Consider the following 17,775-nt stretch of genomic DNA (forward strand, 5'->3'; position numbering starts at 1 on the left):
TGACCAACTGCAGCTGGCAGCTATGGCCATTCATGACCAGGAAAGCCTGGTCACCCCAGTTCACGCACCGGTCACTTCTGGACTGGATTACTGCAAGGCACTCTTTGTGGGGCTTCTCTTGCACTTGATCCGGAAGCTGCAGCTAGTGCAGGGTGCTGCGACACAATTGCTGACAGGGGTGAGGCCTTTGCAGCATGCTCCGCCCGTGCTCTGAGATCTGCTACCAGGTCAAGTTCAAGGTGCTACTATCAGTCAATAAAGACAACTTGGGACCAGTTTACCTGCAAGATCACCCCACAGGTGCCCACACAAGCGCTTCCATCGACAGAAATGGCACTACTAGGAGTGCCACATAATAAGAACACCACTTTTATAAGAGGTCAATCGTTTAGTGTGGCAGCACCTGCCCTTTGGAACTCCCTGCCTATTGATGCCAAACAAGCACTGCCCTCTTTTCAGGGCCTGCTAAAAGCATTCTGTTTCGACAAGCCTACCAGGTGATTAGAAATTTAACCCTGTTTAAGTATTTCAACTTTTGCATGTTGTACTGTTGCAATTCTTTTTATTTTATTGTTTCATCTTTTTGCAAACAATTTGAGGCCTTTTTTGTTTCTTTTTACAATCAAGCGGTGTACAAATGTTTATGAAATAAAGAAAAATAAATAAAGCGGGGGAAATCTCCCTCCGAGCTTTATAAACATCCCTGAAGCCTTTTTGCAAGGCTAGCCTACATCCCTTCCCAGCCCTCAGTGCCGCTGACATCAGGCAGAGCCTGATTATTTTTGGCTCCTGGGCAAAATGGCACCTTCGAGAATTTCCCCTGGCATCCGTGATGCCCCATAGCACCCCACAGCGCCTCTCCCTTCCTCATGAGCCCCGCATCAAACCCTGGAGAGAGCTGAAAGAGGAAGATGGAGGGGTGCTGTTCTTTCCCACCTCCTCTTTTGTCTCTAAAGGGCTTTTTCCAAGGCTCATAGAATTATAGAGATGGCAGGGACCCCAACCTCCTGTGATGCAAGAAATCTCAACCAAAGCATCCATGACAGATGGCCTTCAGATCAATTCTACTGGGTCGAACCTTCCCCACCACCCCTTAGGAAAGCAAAGTCTGCAGATGGGCCCAAGCTCTCACCCTCTCGCTTTCTGTGCCCCCTCCCCCAGGACTAGAAGCACGCCGCCCGGCTGCCTGGCCTCCCTCCGCCCCAGCCGGCCCACTCACCTTGTGCGAAGCCCCCTTGTGCTGGGCCACCCGCTTGGTGGTCTTGCAGCACTGGGTGGCGGAGAGCTCGGCTACGCGGACCTGGCCGTCCCGGGCGCACATGGCGAGGGTGGAGTCCCCGCTGTTGGGGAGGAACTTGGCCTGGCAGGGCAGGAGAGAGAAAGAGGAGGCCCTGAGATTCCAGCTGATGGACAAGGAGACCCTCCCCTCCCCGCACACAAAATGACCCCAGAGTGACTCCACCCTCCAGCCAGCAAGGGGTCCTTCCAGGTCGCAGGAAGCAAGGCAGGGGGAGAGATGCAGAGAGGGGCAGAGAGTTTGGTTCCCCAGGCTTTGAGTGACACCCAGGGAGGTGGAGCTCAAGGAGCTCAAGGCCTGCCCAGGAGCAGCTGCTAGAACAGGGAAGGCCCCTAGCAGGAGTGTGGGCCCACCCCCTCTCCCAAAACCCACCAATCAGCAGCCCAAACGCCTGGATGTACTGGCGGACAAAGGAAGGGGCCCTGTGGGCTTAAGCCACGGTCCGATTGAGCCCTGCCCCACTGAAAAGCACAGGGCTCCCAGAACGTCATGGGAGTTGCATGTGGGGCTGCCTCTGAAGACGGTTCGGAAACTTTAACTGGTGCAGACCTTGGCGGCCAGGTTGCTTACAAGGCGGTCAGAGCATACAGCACCCATCTTGGCCAAGTGCAAAGGGTGCCAGCTAAGTTTACGGGCTCAATTCAAAGTGCTGGTTTTGACCTACAAAACCTTGAGAGACTCAGGACCCCAATAGGTCTTGGACTGCATCTCCCCATATCGACTGACCCAGGTCCTCCCTTGGGTGCCTCCCCCATGAGAGGTCCAGAGGGGGGCAGTAGGAGCACAGGGCCTTTGCTGCAGTGGCTCCAGCACCAGGAGAAAATATTCCTCTTCACCCAGGTCTTAAGCTGCTAATCCATCTACGCCCTTTCAAAGTGCCTGCTCCCCCTTTCACTATTACGATACTCTGAATTCTTTGCTTTCTGCTGCAACCAAGGAACCCCAAGGTTGGGCGAAGGAGCCCCCCTCACCTGGAAGACGTTGCTCTTGTGGCCGCTCTCAAACTCCAGCACCGGCTGCCTCCGCACCCAGTCCCAGACCACCACCTTGAGGTCGTCGCTCCCGCTGGCCAGCCAGGTGCCGTGCTGGTTAAAGTGCAAGGTGTTGACGCAGCCCGTGTGGCCCTCCAGCCCGTACTGGAGCCGGAAGCGCTGCACAAAGACCTGGGCGCCGCAGGCCTCGTGGACGAAGCGGGCGCAGGAGCCCAGAGCCCTCTCTCGCAGCGCCTGCACCGCCCGCCAGCGCGGCCGAGGCAGCCCCGTCGTCTCCGAGGCCACCCAGTCCTCCAGGGCCCGCTCATCGTCCGAGGAGTCCCGGTCCCGGTTGGGACGCTTGCGCTGGGCTCGCCGGCGGGACCGCTGGGCCTCGACCGCCTCCACCTCTTCTTCCTCTTCCTCCTCCTCTTCCTCTTCCTCCTCCTCCTCCTCCTCTTCCGAGTGGGAGCGGTCGTAGGTGCGGTTCATCTCGTTGATGGAGTAGTGTCCCGTGTCGTCCATGCTGTCCGAGTCCTTCTCCTCCGCCGAGCTCTCCGTGTAGGTGCGGTTGGGCCCCACCTCGTCCCCCGTGAGGCTCAGGCTCAGGTCGGAAGCCTCCACCTCCACCCCCGAGGACGTCTCGTGGCCCTCCGTGGCGCCAGACATCTCCTCCGGGCTGCTGGATAAGCTTCCTGCGCAGGGAAGAGAGGCAGCTGGTGAGGCCGAAGGAAAGCGTCCTCCCCACCCCAGGTTTCCGTTCCCATCGGAGCCCCTGCTAGACTGCTCCAGGCAGCACAGGTCTGGGACCGCCCCCAGCACCGCAGAGGTTTATCAAACCACAAGGGGATGGCTCAAGAAGCAGCGATCGTATACCCTTGAAAACACTCCTTCTATCAGGGATGGCCGTCCTCTTCCACCAAGGCACAGGGAGGGATGCGCATGGAGCAGGGAGGGAGGGAGGAAGGGGGCACCCGCCAGATCAGCCGAATCAACCCGGCGATCAGTGGGGTGACAGATGCGACAGCCACATCGCTCTCACATCCGCTCAAGATGCACTAACAGTTCTTTTTCTGGCATCCTGCCTACCCCTCTCTGCCTCAGCCTGGAGAAAACCACACCACGCTCGATATCTGTGGATACTCACAGAACTGTAGGTTCTGTAGGGACCCCCCATGGTCATCTAGCCCAACCCCCCACAATGCACGAAAGCTCCAAAGGAACTGCTCTGGATTACCGCTATGTCTCTAACATGGGGCTACCCTCAGGGTTGGTCCAGGGGTCGCAACTGTGGAGAAAACCAACTGCCAGCATTTAACACCTGACTTGTGGGATTTGCCCTGGGTGCCGTTCGTCTAACGGGCCAAATTCAAGGTGCCTGTAGTAGCGCAAGAGGTCTTATACAGCCCAGCACCAGGTCATTTGAGGGACTGCCTCATCCCTTATCCACACAACAAATCAGGGCAGTCTGTGGGTGAGTTTCTCCTGCAAACTCTGAAGATCTCAGAAGCTCCTTCAGCCAGTAGCTCAGAAGAGCAGGGCCTTGAGAGTGACTGCCCCTGTTCTGTGGCACAACATCCCCGCCTAGGTGCCCACTTTTAGCCCCAAGAGGCTTTCCTCGCAGGATAAATGGGTCTTGACTATCCACTTGCTAGTCTTGTTTTAAACATCTAAAGCTGTTTTCCGTTACCTCCTGTGTCAATCAAGAGGGTGGCATGGAAGGCGATCGATAAATCATTGTTTTGTTTGAAAGAGGGAGTCATCTCCACGCCGTCTGGGCTGAGTCAGAGTCCTAGCTCCTCAAGTCGGTCAGAAGGGGCTGAGCTGCAACCCAGATCTTGCGGGGGGGGGGCCTAACTCAAAAACCTTCCCCTTTGCTCCGGCTGTGGGGGAAAGCTGCCGAGGGAGGATGGATCCACTCCCTCGCTGCCAGCTGGATCTGCAGAGCTGCCAACACTCTTCCCACCCACCCGAGACGCGTCATGCCGCTCTGCCTGTTTGCCCTCTGTGCCGCCAGGCTCCGTCCGCTCGGCACGAACTCTGCTGGGGCTGATACTCAAGAACAGAGCAAGGCTGCCTCCTGCACCCGATCAGGTCCGGCCAGCTCAGGACTCTCCGTCCTGACAGGTAGCGATGGCTCGCTGGGGTTTTAAGCAAGGAGAACTTTCCCAGCCAAAGAGAACTGGGAGCAAGGGCTCAGCCGTTGAGCTCCGAAGCTTCCCTCAGAAAATAAACATTCCCCTTCTCCCTGACGTGGCTGACACTGCCTTAAACTGAGTTGGGGTCCCTGGGCTCCACCTAGCTCACTGTTCTCTACACTAGAAGCTAGCAATGGCTCTCTGGGGCTTCCCCAGCCCCAGCAGGACTGAACCCAGGACCTTCTGCATGCCAAGCAGGTGCCCTGCCGAGGAGCTACGACAGCCCTTCCCCAAGGCAAGAGAAAGGGTTGCACGAAACTCTGGCCGTGTTTGCTGGAAGGTGGGCAGAGGAGGGTGACCGAGATGATGAAGGGTCTGGCGACAAGGCCTTGGGAGACGGCATGATGATGAAGCCTCGTGAGGAGCAGCCGAGGGAGCTGGGGATGATTAGCCTGGGGAAGGGAAGGCTGAGGCTGGCATGGGAGCCATCTCCAACTCCCTGGAGGAAGACGGGGCAAGCTTGTTTTCTGCTGCTCCAGGGGAGGAGACAAGAAAGGAGATTCCGACTCAACGCTAGGAAGAACTTTCTGTCTGATAGGGGAAAGGACTCCCTCGAAAGATGGCAGACTCGCCTTCACTGGGGGTTTTGAAGCAGAGGCCGGAGAGGGACCACCTGGATTCTCCAGCATTGCGGGGGTTGGACTGGATGACCTCCAGGGGGTCCCTTCCACCTCTAAAATTATATGATTTGTGGACGGGATGGCTGCAAATGGAGTTCTAGATACAGAGGGGTGTGGCATGCCACAATTCCAGGGGGCAGGACCACCAAGACTGACGGCCAGACTGTGCCCCAGATCAGCTGGAGGGGCAGATACAGTAGTACCTCTGGATGCGAACGGGATCTGTTCCGGAGCCCCGTTCGCATCCTGAAGCGAACGTAACACACGGCTGCACATGTGCGGTCGCATTTTGTTGCTTCCGTGCATGCGCGTGACATCGTTTTGAGCGTCTGCGCATGCGGCGAAACCCGGATGTAACACGCTCCATTACTTCCAGGTCGCCGTGGAGCGCAACCTGAAAATGCTTAACCTGAAGCGTATTCATCCCGAGGTATGACTGTAACACAGCAGAGCTGCTTGGGGGTGGGTTTAGAAACTGGGAATATGAGCAATGGGACCCATGGGTTCGGTGAGGGGGACACACGCACCCCTGGGTGGGCACCTATTGCATTCACCACCTCCACTGTGGAGCCAGATCCAGCAGCTCTCCAAGGACTCAGCTCAGGAGCTGCTGCCACCGCCACGCAACTTGGGTTTCAAAACCCAGAGCCAAAGAGATCATGTTGCGCTGCCCAGGCCTGGACACTGCACTCAGGAGTGGGCGTGTGCCAAACCAAAAGGGAGGGCTTTTTTTCCCTTTCCAGCCCAGCCTTTGTGGCTCTGACTTCTCCTGGCGACTCTGCATCCAGAACACGAGCTCAGAACCTCTCTCTGGTCAAGTTGCAAGGAATCCTGAGCTCACTGGACAAGGCGGGTGAGAAGGCTCTTCATGCAGGAGGCACTCCAGGGATGTGTCGGGAAGGTTTGTGGGAATCTAGCCCACGTGCAAGTTGTGGGTCTTGCAAGTCCAAAGCGACGTGGCGGGAAGCCACAGGAAAAAAGCACACCAAGAACTCAGGCCAATATAAGTTTCAGTAGTCCCTCCACCCTGCTCCTCTTACCGTTGGGTAAATCTGTTTTCCCATCCGTGCTACTTCCTGCGTCTGACATCGCGTTTTTTCGTGAATTCGCCCTAAGAGGTTCAGTAAAGAGAGAAAAGGAGGAGGCTGTAAACATCAGAGCCAACAAGGGGGACCCAACTGTGTGGAAGAAGCTGCTCTGCATGGGGCTCAGCCTCTGTTGGGAGATGAGAGGGGCACAGCCTGCTGAAACTGCCCCCCAGGCAAGGCTAAGGGGTGCTGGCCCCCAGAGGCAGGCTGATCCGTGGCCCTAAGGAAGACCTGGGCCCTCTCCTCCCTCCAGCTGGGGGCTCCCCGGCCAAAACGAGGGCCCCGGCTCCCCATTCATTCCCAGGCCCCGATCCGAAGGCCCAAGGGTGGCCTCGAAAGTGCTTGGGCATTGTTTGGGGCCAGAGCATCCCCTAAATCAACTGGCCCACCAAGAACTTCAACTCGGGCCTTCCAAAAGCACCCTCAGAAGTACACCTGCTTAGCGGGGAAGAACGGACTAGCTGAAAAGCCGGAACAACGGTTGCGAACGCGAGGAGGAGGCCAGCAGGAGCAGTGACAACGCAGCCATTCCTCCTGAAGCCCCCCCCCCCCCCGAGACCCTGGGCCCAACTGCCCTTCCCCAACAGTCACTCTGTCCGGCACGGAATGCAAAGGACCAAGGGGCCTCCAAGCCTCTTAGGACGCTTCCCAGGGAACCAAACAATCTCTCCCGTTATTTCTCTGATGAGCTCGTTTCCTATGTGGTGGGGCAGCCAACCACCCAGCCCCCCCCCCCCCAGCGCCCCTGGGGTGCCACTCCAAGCTCCCTGGCTGGTTTAGCAAAACCTCTCCCTCCCAGAAGCCTTCTCACACTCCAGTTCTCTCAGCAACAGAAACATGGAAGCTCCAGGCCAGAAGTGGGGAGGGGGTGGCTCCCCCCTCGGGGGGCAGTGGGATTGCCTAGGGGGCGCTAAGAAGCAAGGGCAGGCAAGGAGGTGCTAGAGGGGCAAATGACTTTTGGACTTTGAAAAACTGACATCACTGGATGAAGTCCATCTGTTTAGGTGAATTAAGCCAGTTTCAACTAGATTTTGAATAAATTGTGCCTCTTATTATTGCACCGTTACCTTCCTTAGCATGTTGTGCAAGCCAATACTCTGAATAATACTTTTCTGTAGGGCAGGGGGTATACTGGGGGTGAGTTTATGGCCAAGGAGGTTTCGGCCTAAAAACATTTTGGGTCCACTGACTGCTCTGAAGCTTCTTTCCTCATTCAAGACTTTGGATACCTAAGATGTGTGTTTGGAAAACATTGGAAACAGAGTCAGGCCCTTGACCCGCCTTGCTCAGGACTTCCTGTGCTGACCCACAAGGACTGCCCTGGGTCTCCCCTGGCACCACCAGGAGGTTCCAGTGGTGGCCGACTCTGGGACCTTCTTCCGGGAGAGCAAATCTGCTCTGAGCTCATGCGCCTCCCCTGAAAGTGCCTCTTCGCACCCTGTCAGCTGTCACTTTTGCCTTAGCACAGAGATGACAGAGCCTGGGAGGCAGCAAGGCAGAGGGCAGGCCCTGGGCCGCCACCACCTCCTCCTCCTCCTGCACCCCCATCCCCCCCCCGCAGCCGTTTCCCACAGAGCAGGGGGTCAGGTGAGTCATCACAGCCGCCCATCTCCTCTTCCTTCAACAAAGGCTCTGGCAGAGCAGACCAAGTGCCAGGCGCCATCTGCAAGGAGAGGCACACAGAGTGGAAGACACAGGCCTGGCGCTGTCCCTCAAGCTCCCCAAAAGGAGCACAGGCCCCAGTTCCTTATCTGGGGGGTGGTTCTGCAGGGAAGGTATTGTGGGGCATGCCCCACGGAGGACCTGAAGGTCCATAAAGAGCACCACCCTAGAGGTCCCGGGCCCTAAGGAAGTCAGATTAGCCTCAACCAGAGGCAGGGCCTTTTCAACACTGGCTCCAGCCTGGTGGGACGCTCTGTCTCCTGAGACCAGGGCCCTGCAGGATCTGATTTCTTTCCGCAAGACCTGCAAATTATCAATTTGTCCCTTGACACGGGGACATTCCCAGGGGAATTGAAGGAAGCAGTGGTGTGTCCACTCTTTAAAAAAACTTCATTAGATCCCTTAGACCTATCCAATTACCGCCCAGTTTCAAATCTTCCATACCTGGGTAAGGTAATTGAGAGAGCGGTTGCTGAACAGCTTGGTAGGTTTCTGGAGGAAACATCGGCATTAGATCCATTTCAGTCTGGTTTCCGTCCTGGTTTCGGGACAGAGACGGCTCTGGCTGCCCTAACAGATGATCTCCGTAGACAACTGGATCGAGGCGGGTCAGGACTGCTGATCCTTTTAGAATTGTCAGCAGCCTTTGACATGGTCGATCATGATCTTCTGGACCACCGCCTTACAGACGTAGGGATACAGGGCATAGCCCGTAACTGGTTGTGCTCTTTTATCTCTGGTCGGGGACAGAGGGTGGCATTAGGGAGGGAAATGCCGTCGCGCCACTCCTTGGTGTGTGGAGTGCCGCAGGGCGCAATTCTCTCCCCGATGCTTTTTAACATCTTTATGCGCCCCCTTGCCCAGATTATCCGGAGCTATGGGCTGGGCTGTCACCAATATGCTGATGACACTCAGCTCTATCTGCTGATGGATGGCCACACTGACTCGGCCCCGAACACAATGACCAGATGCTTGGAAGCTGTGGCTGGATGGTTTCGTGGGAGCCGATTGAAACTAAATCCTTCGAAGACAGAGGTCCTATGGCTAGGTCGGGATGGCATGGGGATGAGGGACCAACTCCCTTCTCTTGCGGGGGCCCAATTAGTGCCATTGCCTTCCGTTAAGAGTTTGGGTGTAATCCTTGACGCCTCCCTTTCCATGGAGGCGCAGGTTACAGCAACAGCCAAGGCGACATTTTTCCACCTTCGCCGCATCAAGCAGTTGGTCCCTTACCTTTCCTGCCCCGACCTAGCCACAGTGATCCATGCGACGGTCACCTCCTGGCTTGACTACTGTAATTCGCTCTAGGCGGGGCTGCCCTTGAAGCTGTCCCAGAAACTCCAGCGGGTACAGAATGCTGCAGCGAGGCTCCTCACGGGGTCTCTGCCATGGGAGCATATTCACCCAGTGCTTTTCAAGCTGCACTGGCTCCCGGTGGAGTACAGGGTCAGATTTAAGGTGCTGCTTTTGACCTTTAAAGCCCTTCACGGCCTAGGACCCTCGTACCTACGGGACCGCCTCTCCCGGTATGCCCCACGGAGAGCCTCAAGGTCCATAAATAACAACACCCTAGTGGTCCCAGGCCCTAAGGAAGTTAGATTGGCTTCAACCAGAGCCAGGGCCTTTTCAACACTGGCTCCGGCCTGGTGAAACGCTCTGCCTCATGAGACCAGGGCCCTGCAGGATCTGATTTCTTTCCGCAGGGCCTGTAAGACAGAGTTGTTCCGCCTGGCCTTTGGCTTGGAGCCAATTTGATTCCCTCCCTCTCTCTCTCTCTCTTTTTTTTTCCTTCTCCTCTTTCTTTCTTTTCCTTCTCCTGCGATGAGGCTACATTTTAATATTTTAATGTTCCATTATTTTAATGTTGTATTTTAATTTTGTTTTTAAGTTGTAATCATTCATCTTGTTTTTATTATTGCTTGTAAGCCGCTCTGAGCCCGGCCTTGGCTGGGGAGGGCGGGGTATAAATAAAAAATTATTATTATTATTATTAAGACAGAGTTGTCCCGCCTGGCCTTTGGCTTGGAATCAGCCTGATCCCCTCCCCCTCTTTCCTTTTTCCTTTCTCCTTCTGTGATGGAACTCCTATTTGGGGACTTCCCTGGCTTTTTTTCTGGCCCACGTAGGACCAGTCTGGATAGTTGGCCTTGGTGAAGACGATGTTTTCATCCCCCAAAAAATGTTTCTGATTTGAGTTTCCATTGAAATGAGGCTGCATTTTAATGCTGTATTTTAATCTTGTTTTTACATTGTATTTCAATCAATTTGTTTTATATCGGTTGTTAGCCGCCCTGAGCCCGGTCTTGGCTGGGGAGGGCAGGGTATAAATAAAATTTATTATTATTATTATTATTATTACTACTACTACTACTACTACCTGTGGCCAACTCCACAACTTGCAGGAATGGCCTGAGAAGAGGGTGAAGGCAAGAACTCCTCCCTGCCCCCCGGCACATAACAAGACAAGAATGTAAGATCATGCCAAGGAGGCCTACCGAGTCCAGGCTTCTGTTCTCTGAGTAGGCAAATGCCCCTACAAATCCAGAGAGACTACCTCTGGACCTAGAGGTGCCATATGAACATCAGAAGGGCCTGGCTGCTGGATCAGGCGGGGGGGGGGGGGGGACGACGACACCTAGTCCAGTGTCTAAGCAGATGCCTCACAAAAGCAGGACCCGGGAACAAGAGCACTTTCCCTTCCTGCAGTGTCCAAGAAGTGGTTCAAACAAGCAGCTCCTCAATGCCTGGCGCTCTGAGCTCCAAGGCACAACTAGAAGTGCCGGCTGTTACCTGGAGAGCCCCAATTGCCAAGAGCCTGGCTACCTGGGACACCTCTGCATGAGCCGACCTGAGTGTTATATTCTGCCTCCGATGCCCCCTCTCCCACCAACATCTGAATGACCAGAGGGTGGCACCTTGCCATGCACTGTCCGCAAAAAACCCCCAAAGCAGCCACTCTCTCCTATATCTTGCTGGCCCCTGACACAGGTGTCTTTCGCCCGAGACTTCCAGCATGCATCTGAAAACAGCCAGCTTTCATTCTTTCATTGCCAACCTGGTTTATGAGGAGGCAACACTGCTGGTGCTGTGTTTATTATATATAGTACCTCCGTTTACGTAAACTTCAGGATACGTAAGCGGCAAACCCCAAAGTATTTTACAGCATTTTGCGCGCCTGCGCCGAAGCGGTCCTTCGGTTGTGGAAACCTCAGGATCTGGCCGGACCTCCAGAACAGATCCCCTCCACAACAGATCCCGTCCGCAACCGGAGAAGCCACTAAGTGTTGGATTTCATCCCACTTATGTACAAAGAACGCTCCAACATTCAGTGGCATAGCGTGGGGGCTGCAGGGGGGGGCCGGCCGCACCGGGTGCAACATCTGGGGGTTAGGGAAATCCACGGGTTAGGGGGCGCAAATCCATGGGTTAGGGGGCGCAAATTACTTGCCTTGCCCCGGGTGCTGATAACCCACGCTACGCCACTGTGTGCATCTGTGCATGTGTGAGCGGCAAAACACCACTGCCAACATTTGCCAGCTAAGTAAGTCCATACCTGGCAGGAGAAGCGCTAAGTTAAGCTACAGGGCATGGGGGATTTCTTGCTTGTTTTCTGAAATAAGAGGCCCGTCAGCGATCGAGAGCAGACAGAAGGTGCAGCCCAGCTCTTTGGTACCTGGCCATAAACTCTGGAGACCCAGCGGGGGTTAGCCTTCAGCCGTTTCTGCGGGGAAGGAAGTTCAGAGTGAGGTCTAAGGGAAGTCGCTTGGGCTCAAGAAGACGACAAAGGGCAGGAGGTATCGCCCGGCTCTGAAGAGGCTCCTGCAGGCCTAATTGGCAGCGAAAGTGACTATTATCTGGCTGATTCACCCTCTTCTACAGGCCCGGCTGTCACATGGAAATGAGAGTGAGACGGGCATCAGAGTTGCTGGCTGGGGGGCAGGTGACAAAGAGGCAGCACAGAGGAAGGCAAAGCAAGCATAGAGTTGAGGGGGCACCCAGGGCTCATTTAGTCCACCCCCTGCCATGCAGGAACCCCAGCTTCCACCTTCCCTGGTGAAGAGCCATGTGGGGCAACATACATGTGGCTTTCCACAGCCAATGCTGGGGGGAGGGGGAGGAATTAATGTCACCGACAAAAGGAACTGGCCCTTGGTTTCAACTGAAACTAATCCAAAGTCACAGCATCTGACCTGCAGCTCCTCCTCCTTTGCCCCTCCCTCTTTTTGTCTGGGAGGGGGCGGGATCAGTGGAGCCAGTCGGCCAATCCCCACAGCGGCTGGGGAAGCTGGGACCCTGGACAGCTTCATTCTGAAGAAGTGCCAAGGGAAGCCCAGAGGAAAGGGGGGAAAGGGAAGCTATGGCTTGCGCAGGGAGCGATTAGAGGAGGTGGAGGCAGCCCGGCTGAGGCCCTGAGACATCCTGGCTGGGCCCCAGAACTGCTCATAAGCAGATAAGGGAAGGAACAGGCAGCAGGAGGGCGGCCAGCCAAGGTCACCAGCCGCGCCGCAGAGGGCTTTTGGCTGCTGGAAGAATTAAAAAGGCCCAACCAGGAGCCTATGAGCAAGCCATAGGAGCCCTGAGCAGAAGGAAACGGGGGAGGAGGGAAGCATCACGCAAGGCAGCCGAGGCCAAAGCCACGCTCCCCTCCAGGGGCAATTCCCCAGGCGGAGTCAGGGCCGTCCCCTGCCCTGAGCCACTGCTCAGCCCCAGAATCAAGGGCAGGTGGGATTCAAAGCCCCTCTCTCCTGAAGGCTCCCCTACCAGGGGACGTAGCAGCCTGAAATCCCTCCACCAGGCAGGAGAGGGAAAGAGAGACAGAGATGGGAGGCCGCAGCTGGTCATTGCAGGGACGGGGAACATTCTCAGCCCAGGGGCCACATTCCCTTCTAGGGAACCTTCTGGGGGCCATGAGCCAGTGGGCAGGGTCAGAAGTAAAAGCAGGCGGAGCAACAAATGCAAATTGACCTTTAGCAAACATTCACCATGATCAACTCCTGACCAGAAACCTATGTCCCCAACTGTGGAAGGATGTGTGGATCCAGAATTGGCCTCCACAGTCACTTACGGATTCACTGTTAAGACCGTTTTCATGGAAGATAATCTTACTCAGCTGTGAGCGATCGCCAAAGACTTTCTACACGCACACCCGTCTCTATTCTCCATGCAGGCAAATGAGAGGAATTACCAGAGACCCGGGGCATATTTTGGCCAGGCAAAGACACTCAAGGAGGGTGCAAAGCACAGGTCAGTGAGGGCAGAGTCCCAGGGGCTGGACGGAGAGGTCTGGGGGGTCCCTGAGCCTGAGGTTCCTCTAGGGAATAGCACCGGAGTTTGTTTTCCCCCCTCTTCGCTCCCAATTCCTTTTCCTTTGTAAATTTTAGACCACAAGCCCAAGGACAGGGACCGACTTATCACCAATATTTGTAATTCACTCTGAGAACCCCTTTTGCTGAAGATTGGGATATAAATGCCTTGGATCAAATCTATGCTTCCAGGTGTCATAAGAAAGCGGCAGAGATAGCGCAGGATAGTGCGCACCCCGGAAATGATCTCTTTCAGCTTCTGCCTTCTGGAGGAAGGTCCAGGGTTATAAAGACCAGGACTAGCTGCCTGAGAAACAGTTTCTATCCAAATGTGATTTTGGTTTTAAACGCAGTGTAAGGAGTCTCTATGGTCAGGGGTCCCTTTACCTTTAAGGAGTCTCTAAGGGAGTATATTGCATTTAATTATGGGGTATCAGAGTTTTTAGGGGGCTAATCAGGCTGGGATAGCAGGCTTGTTGGTTTTTGAATGTCTGATTTAGATTTTTTCAATTTTGTGGTTCTGTATGGGACAATGACAATAAAGATTATCGTCAAAAAAAATCATAAAAAGCAAAATAGGGAGGAACCCTAGCAAAACATCACAGAATTCAACATCCGCAGAATTAGCAGATTACAGAAACCATGCACCATTGATGGCTTTAAAAAAGGGCAGGACAAATTCACGGAGGCAGAGGAGGAGGAGGAGGAGGAGGAGGAGGAGGAGGAGGAGGAGGAGGAGGAGGCTATCAATGGCTGCTAGCCAGAACGGCTGTGTCCACCCTCCCCAGTCGGAGGCAGTAGTCCTTCTGAATACCAACTGAGAATGCTCTTGCACTCCAATCCTGCCTCTGGGTTTCTACTGACGCACGATTTGGTAAGAGCAGCACCACCAGTGAAACACTGAACAACAACACACACCCATCATTCGGTGGTAGTCACTGGATAAAGGCCTCCGCATCTATTAAGGCTGTATTTCCACTCCAACACAAGATGAACGCTCCCAATTTTGTAAGCGTTTAACGTGAAATAAGTTGGACTGGTCAGCAATGGGGCTTCTCCTGAAGGACACACTTGTCTGGGAGGGATGCCAGGCCACCCTCCAGAATCGCTGGACACCCAAATGTTCTGCTCACTGCTTTGTGCTCTTGGGCAGGGACTAAGGAGCCTCAAGGCAGAAACTTACCTTTCCCCGACTCCCTTTTCGAGCAGGAGTAGATCCAGGAACTCTCTGGGAACTGGCGCTGTAGAACTGACGTCAGACTGGGGGGGAAAGCAGAAGATGGAATTTGAAGTGGGGTGGTATCAATCCTGCTTTTCCTGAAAGGTTTCCACATTAGTGCAAAGGGTTAAGGGTGGCTGGTGGAGAAACGGGTAAACAGTCACATATTTATTTGTGTGGAGTTGCCTCTCTCAGTTGGAAGACTCCTCCTGTATTGCAGGAGTTTGGACTAAATGGCTCTTTGGGCTCCTCCAAAACTACAATTCTTTGATTCTATGACTTTCAAGGCTCAGGCAGTTGATGGGCCACCGATGATGCACCTTAGCACTCCTGTTGCTACAGGGATCCAAAGCGGCTGTGAGAGCCCATTTTGCAAATAAAGAGAGGAGGAGAAAGTTACAGGGAGTGAAATTCATACATATGGTTAGAACGAGTCTTGTGGCACCTTAAGGATCAATAAATTTACAGCCACGCCTAATTTATCTCAGTTTTATTTTGCCCGTGCACTAATAAGTTGGGGGTAACAGATAACTGACTCTCTTGCTCCCTCTTCTCTCCCTTTCTTGAGACTTGGTTTCACTGTTGCATCACTTTGAACTTTCCCCTTTCTTAAGCATAAAAGCAACAGATGCAAACACACAGTTTTTATATACAAGCAAAGACATGTACGTTTAAGTATCAACACTCACTTATGTTAGAGTGGCTGGAGTAACCCGATCAGATGGGTGGGTTATAAATAATAAAATTATATTATTAATACTCTGGTTTCTCTTCAGATCATATAAATATTTTGCCTTGTTAATACTATTTATCTGCATGAAACGACTTGGTTCAAATGAACTAAAGGCCCCACTGAAAAGACAGGAAATTTACTGCCTTCCAAATCATTGGAGATGCACATTTGTTTATTTTTAAAATAAATGGTATTTCAAAAATATTAATAGTCTGCTTGACATCCCAAAAAAATATTGAAGCAGCATGCAAAAGGGAAAGAATCATGCAAGTCCCAGCAACCAAAATAAATCAGCATGAAAATACATTCCTGGCTTCACAGGGCAAGCTCAAGAGGAACGTTGGACTGGCCCTCCAGTGGAAGGAGCCAAAGACCTCCTAACAGATGGCACCATTTGGTGCCAGGGTGCCACATAACTTATTTAGATATATAATCATTTTATCTATATTATAGTGTGTGTGAGAGGGGGGGGTGTATGCTTTTTATTGTATCCATAACTGAACTTTACAAAGAAGTGCAGTCTGAGAAAGACAAGACATGATTATACAGTTCATACAGTGTCCAACCAGCTGGCCTTGGGGGCCAGACCCTACCTCGCAGCCTGACCCACCTCACAGGGTTGTTGTGAGGATAAAATGGGGAGGAGAGCCCTTGAGCTCCTTGGAGGGAAGAAGGTCGGATAGAAACGTAATAAATAAACAATGTCACTAACATTTCATCCAGACCCAAAACTTTCCTGCCACTTCTTTTGACTGGCACCGTGGTAAGGATTATATTATACATCTCATATCAGAAAAACATCTTTGTAACTCAAAGCATAGTATAAGAAAGGGGTTTGAAGATTCCTTTGGCAGCAATAAGACATAAGTTACTTAAATAAAAATTTATTTTATACACACCAATGGACAGCTCTCTCAATTTTACGTGTGTGTGTGTACACACACAATATATCTATAATATTGATAGAGACAGATCTGGATAAATGTTGGGGCTTTGTTTTAAACGGGGGGATCCAGCCATGGTTTCTCCATCCACAATGAGACTTGGGGGTACCCTGATGCCTGCAAGGAAGAACCATGAGCCTCATTCAGCCTGCAATCATCACCCGGAGGATGAGTCTCAAGTGCAGACCTCAAGATCCTGACTAATTCCATTAAATATTTTCTTCCCCTCCCACCCACCTTCAGCTCCTCCAACTCCTGTTTCATTTAACAGTCAGTCTCCATTCTGGATAACTCAAACACTTGTCTGCTTTTTGTGACATTTTGGTTTGGTCCTGATCAAGATCCTGCCCTGGTGTGGACTGGGAAATTCTTCTTAAGGACCAACAACTCTTGCCTTCGGGCTTTGTACACTGCTGCTTCAAACTCTTGTAAGTCATTGTATAAGAAAGTTTTCTCACCCTGAAAAGTGGGATATAAATCTGTTTATGTGTGCAGATCTCTGTGTGTGGATTCTCTCTCTCTCTCTCTCTCTCTCTCTCTCTCTCCACTCACACATATACAGATATACACACAGAAGCAGAAAGGATGGCAAATTGCAAACAAATGTGCTCCTAATTATTTCATATCCATGTACACATTACTAAATATATTCAATCCTAAATTATGTATTTTCATAACTTCCATGAAGTTGAGAACCATATTGTGGATTTCACTGGAGTGCAAGATTTGAAGGAATCTCTCTCACAGCTGGTCAGCTACCTCACCAGGTTGTTGTGAGGGGAGGAAAAATAGGGAGAACCATATTTTCTACTTTGGACTTCTTGGAAGAAATGTGAGGTGCTGATGTATTAATAAAAAACCAGAATTGGGCTGAGAAAGCTCTGAGTTGTATTTAACGAAAACAGTGGTTCCCAATTGGTGGTCCGCAGGCCCTGGGGTGGGGGTCCATGTAACCCACCCAAGGAGTCCATGGCACCATTCACATAACAAAAACTACCTAGAGATATCAAAAATTTCAAAAGTAGGGGGATTCACGGATTGGCTTTTGAAAAACAAGGGGTCCTCAGTACTTAGCTAACTGGGAACCACTGAACTAAAATGTTAATGGATCTAAGTTAGCCATGCCCATTAATCTGTTTCAAATCCCTGTTCAGCTAGAACTCTCACCCATGAACTTTGGACTAGTCTCTCCTATCTAGGCCTAACCTAACTCACAGGGTTGTTGTCAAAATAAAACAGGGAGCTCCTGAGCTCCCTGGAGGACAAAAGTGTAATGAACGAATAAAAAAGATAAGATAGGAAAAAATAATGTAAACAGACTTAAGCTAAAGATAAATACAATTAAATATGAATAGCTAAAAAAGGTAAATATAAACATATGATAGAGAAATGATATAGCTGGCAGAAAGATAAAATATAAATGGACAGCTTTAGCTAAAATGATAGAGATTAAATATAGGAAGATAAGTACAGATAAAGAAAACAGATGAATAGATGAACAGAAACTAGTTACAGGTAAAAAATTTTCCTTCCAGTAGCACCTTAGGGACCAACTAAGATTTTGGTATGAGCTTTCATGTGCATGCACACTTCTTCAGATACACATGTGCATGCACACTAAAGCTCATAACAAGAACAAGCTTAGTTGGTCTCTAAGGTGCTATTGGAATGAATTTTTTAAATTTTGTTTTGACTACAGCAGACCAACATGGCTGCAAAAGAATTTCAGAAACAGACTGG

At 52.1% G+C, this 17,775-nt stretch overlaps 1 protein-coding gene across 1 annotated transcript in view; it reads right to left on the reverse strand.

The window, feature by feature from the left end:
- The window catches only part of DCAF8 (DDB1 and CUL4 associated factor 8), a 29,737-nt gene that overhangs the window by 10,056 nt on the left and 1,906 nt on the right, over positions 1-17,775 (reverse strand). The window contains exons 2-5 of the mRNA XM_083715751.1: positions 14,323-14,399; positions 6,127-6,197; positions 2,269-2,963; positions 1,220-1,360 (exon numbers count right to left, since the gene is read on the reverse strand). Of these exons, the coding sequence (XP_083571877.1) occupies positions 1,220-1,360; positions 2,269-2,963; positions 6,127-6,175 (885 nt within the window). The 5' untranslated portion in view covers positions 6,176-6,197; positions 14,323-14,399. The remainder of the gene's footprint in view (positions 1-1,219; positions 1,361-2,268; positions 2,964-6,126; positions 6,198-14,322; positions 14,400-17,775) is intronic.

This window comes from Podarcis gaigeae (genome assembly GCF_964106915.1).
Source record: "Podarcis gaigeae genome assembly, chromosome: 16".
Lineage (NCBI taxonomy): Eukaryota > Metazoa > Chordata > Lepidosauria > Squamata > Lacertidae > Podarcis > Podarcis gaigeae.